General features: G+C 41.8%; 1 protein-coding gene across 1 annotated transcript; it reads left to right on the top strand.

Moving 5' to 3' along the window:
* The first annotated feature begins 2,113 nt into the window (after positions 1 to 2,113).
* On the top strand, positions 2,114 to 3,060 carry LOC149552133 (uncharacterized). The gene is made up of 2 exons (XM_089790178.1): positions 2,114 to 2,139; positions 2,319 to 3,060. Exons 1-2 carry the CDS (start codon positions 2,114 to 2,116, stop codon positions 3,058 to 3,060), a joined length of 768 nt encoding a protein of 255 aa, XP_089646304.1.
* Positions 3,061 to 3,381: the final 321 nt, after the last annotated feature.

Below are 3,381 nucleotides of genomic sequence, written 5' to 3'. Positions count from 1 at the left end.
TATGCTATCCCAGATTTAGGAGTGGAAGAGTATTGTTTGGATGGAAGGCCCACTCAGTTGGATCGTTTGGGTAGATCTGTACTGTGATATCTTGTACTAGCCTTGTGTTGTTCGATTTTAGTTGTATTTGATGTTTTCTAGCTGTCTTTTGCTACTATGGTTCCGGTTTGAGGCTATGCCTCTTTTGTAATACTCGGAGAACTGTGTAACTATTTTTTGATCTCTCTATATCTAATAGAAAAAAAAAAGTATTTTATCTTAGTAACAATAAAAAATATTTTAACAATATATTAAATAATAGTTTATAATAAATATATATAACCATCTAATTTTTATTTAAAAAGCCATTATTATCTTCCAAATGATAATATAAATATAAAATTTTTCTTTTTTTAAGAATATAAATATATATGATAGAGGATCGAAGAGACGGATGGACTGCATGCGATTAACCTTACGCTGCAAATCTGCCTTTTGCATGGCTAGGGCCTGTGTGCCCTAAGCCTGCTGCTCTCAGTGTCTGTTGTGGTCGAGAGTCGCTGTTTATCGCTTTAGCTTGTGTGTGGGGGGATACGTCTATGTAGAAGAAGTGGGGAGCTATGGGGAGAGCTTTGAGAGTTTTTGTGGAGTTGGGGCCAGCCAGATTTTGCTGCTTCGATAGGGCTTTCTTCCCTTTGTGGCGTGGATAACTCTTTTGGATTCGGGTGAGTTTGGTTTTAGTGTTTGGCTTGGAGGCAATGCCTTTGAATCTAAACATGGGGCAATCGGTGGCCCTCGAGGCTCAGATTTTAACTGTGGATTAGGACATGCCTGATACATCTTTTCAGATGCGAGGAGGGGCTAATGGCCAGATGGGCAATATCCCAGCCGGGGAGAACGTGGCCTCATCAAAAGGTTCTATTCGTATTAAGAAGACAAATGGGTGTTTGGAGAGATCTGATGATCGACTAGTGCTGGTTATTCAACCAGAGCAAATTTCAGAAGATGTAGAATATTGGGGCAAGCATGCGCTCATATGCAAATTTTTGGGTCTCCGACTCCCTCTACCTGTGTTGGAATCATGGGCTCATCGAGTTTGGAATCCAAAAGGGGATATGGAAATTCTACTGGCGGCTAACAACTATTTCATGGTTATTTTCTCAAGCATGTCTGACAGGAGCAAAGTATTTGAAGGAGGCCCATACTTCTTTAACCAGTTTGGGCTTTTCATCAAACCCTGGCACACTAGATTCAATTCCGCTGAGGAGATCCCGTCTCGGGTCCCTGTGTGGATTCGGCTTCCACGTTTGCCACTGGAATTTTGGAGAGAGGATATTCTTCATTCCATATCTCTTTTTCTTGGGAAACCAATTGGGCCGGCCACCTAGACCCAGGATCGAAAGGTAATTTCATATGCACGTATTTGTGTGGAGGTTGATCTTACTAATCCGCTGCCAGATTCTATGGAAATTTGTTTAGGCTCTTGTTCATGGATTCAATAGCTGAACTATGAGACTCTACCCTTCAGATGCAGGATTTGTCGTGAGTATGGGCACTTGCAACGCAAATGCCCCCGAAATAAATTTTCTCAATCATCAACAACTACGATGTCGACCCCTAAGGATGACAAAGGAAAAACCTTGATGCTAGCTGGTCCCTCTGGAGATAAGGAGGGTTTTATCCCAGTAAAGCCACGTAATAAAGGAAAGGGGTAGAAGAGAACTTGGACGAATAGACAAAGTGATGACACCTTCAACAGGTTTAATGTGCTGGAGAACTTAATACAGGAGGAAGGTATACCTGTTGAGACACCCTCATGTGATATCTCTCTTTTGGAACCCTAGCTAGAGGAAGTTGAGAATCTAGTCCAAATTCTTGAGAAAGTACAAGGCCAGACTGTTGGCTCGAATGGATTGATTAAGGAGTCATGTTGTGATATTCCTAGTAGCTCACATCCCCGTGATTGTCCAAATATCATAGCCTCTACCCACTCTGGCAAGAAAGGAGTGACCGACAACACAAAAGGCTCTAAAGCTACATCCATATTGGGTTTACAGTAAAAGCCCTTTAAAAAGGGACCTCAGAAAAATCTACTAAGAGTGGAAGGAAAACAGATCAAAAGAAAGTTAAGATGATGGGTGAGACTTTGGTTGAAGCGAGGTTTGTGAAGCCCATTGATTCCCACTTCTCGTAATCTTCTAAATGATTGTTATTTCATGGAATGTTAGGGGGTTAAACAACATCCCTAGATAAAAGGTTGTTCGCAGATTGATAGATTCTCACTCTCCAGATGTCTTTTTCATTCATGAAACTAAACTTTTAGTTGATGAATTAAATAGTTGTGGACCAAAGTTATGGCCCCATGGTAGCTGGCAGGCTGTAGGTGCTCAAGGCAGCTCAGGTGGTCTTGCTTGTCTCTGGAATCCTAAGAAGGTAACTCCCCTATGGTGGGTTACGAGCAGATCCTCCATCTCTTTTATGGCTTCTCACTTTGAGACAGGTGAAAAGTGCTTGTTTTCCAATGTTTATGCTGCTAATGATTTAGTTGGCAAATCTCTTATGTGGTCACATATTAAATTTGTTCGATCTTTAGACCCTTTCCTTCCTTGGATTGTTGTGGGAGATTTTAATGCTGTTACTAATCTTGAGGAAAAGAGGGGAGGAATTTCTCGATTGGGTCCCTCTTCTAGTATGCTTAGAGACAACATTAGTGCTTTGAACCTTATTGATGTTAAACCTGCTTCTAGCTTATTCACTTGGAACAACAGAAGGAGTGGGATGGAGGCAATCTCTGAAAGGCTTGACAGGTTCCTGGTATCTTGTTTTTGGATGAATATTAAATGGGCTACCAGTTCAGAAATTCTTGATTGGAGAGGCTCTGATCACTGGCCTATCATGCTCTCTGTCACTCCTTTCAAGACTTCTAAGAATCCCTCTTTCAAGTTTCAGCTGATGTGGTTGAGAGATCCTTCCCTTCATGATCTTATGTTATCCTGGTGGTATGAGGGCAGGCCCCCTCATGGAACTTCCATGTACACCTTTGAGAAGAGGCTTCAGCATGTGAAGTTCAGGTTGAAATAGTGGAATAAACATGGAAACCTTCAAAAGCATTTAAGGGGGGCCCAGGCCAGGCTTGACAGTGTCACTCGCCAGATCAGGGACCAAGGAATGTCTCCTGATTTAATGTCTAAAGAATCCTCAGCTTTGAGGGAGCTTAAAGAATGGGAGCTTTGGGAGGAAATATTCTGGAAACAAAAGTCTTGGGTGGATTGGTTGCTGGAAGGAGATAGAAACACTGCTTTCTTCCACAACACTGTTAAAGCTCGCAGGTTTGGAAATTCTATTACTTCTCTTGTATCTTCTTCTGGAGATCATCTCTCTTCCAAGGAGGCAATTTCTTTA

This window comes from Cupressus sempervirens, chromosome 6, assembly GCF_028749045.1.
Source record: "Cupressus sempervirens isolate cs-2001-9-10 chromosome 6, ASM2874904v1, whole genome shotgun sequence".
NCBI lineage: Eukaryota > Viridiplantae > Streptophyta > Pinopsida > Cupressales > Cupressaceae > Cupressus > Cupressus sempervirens.
Note: the sequence above shows the minus strand (reverse complement) of the source record. Positions and strands in the feature narration are given on the sequence as shown.

Bases quoted from the DNA above. Each gene is read 5' to 3' on its own strand.
- LOC149552133 (XM_089790178.1), top strand. From the start codon at position 2,114: ATGGGTGAGACTTTGGTTGAAGCGAG. The intron at 2,140-2,318 runs GTTTGTGAAGCC...TGAATTAAATAG, and splicing joins GAGACTTTGGTTGAAGCGAG to TTGTGGACCAAAGTTATGGC.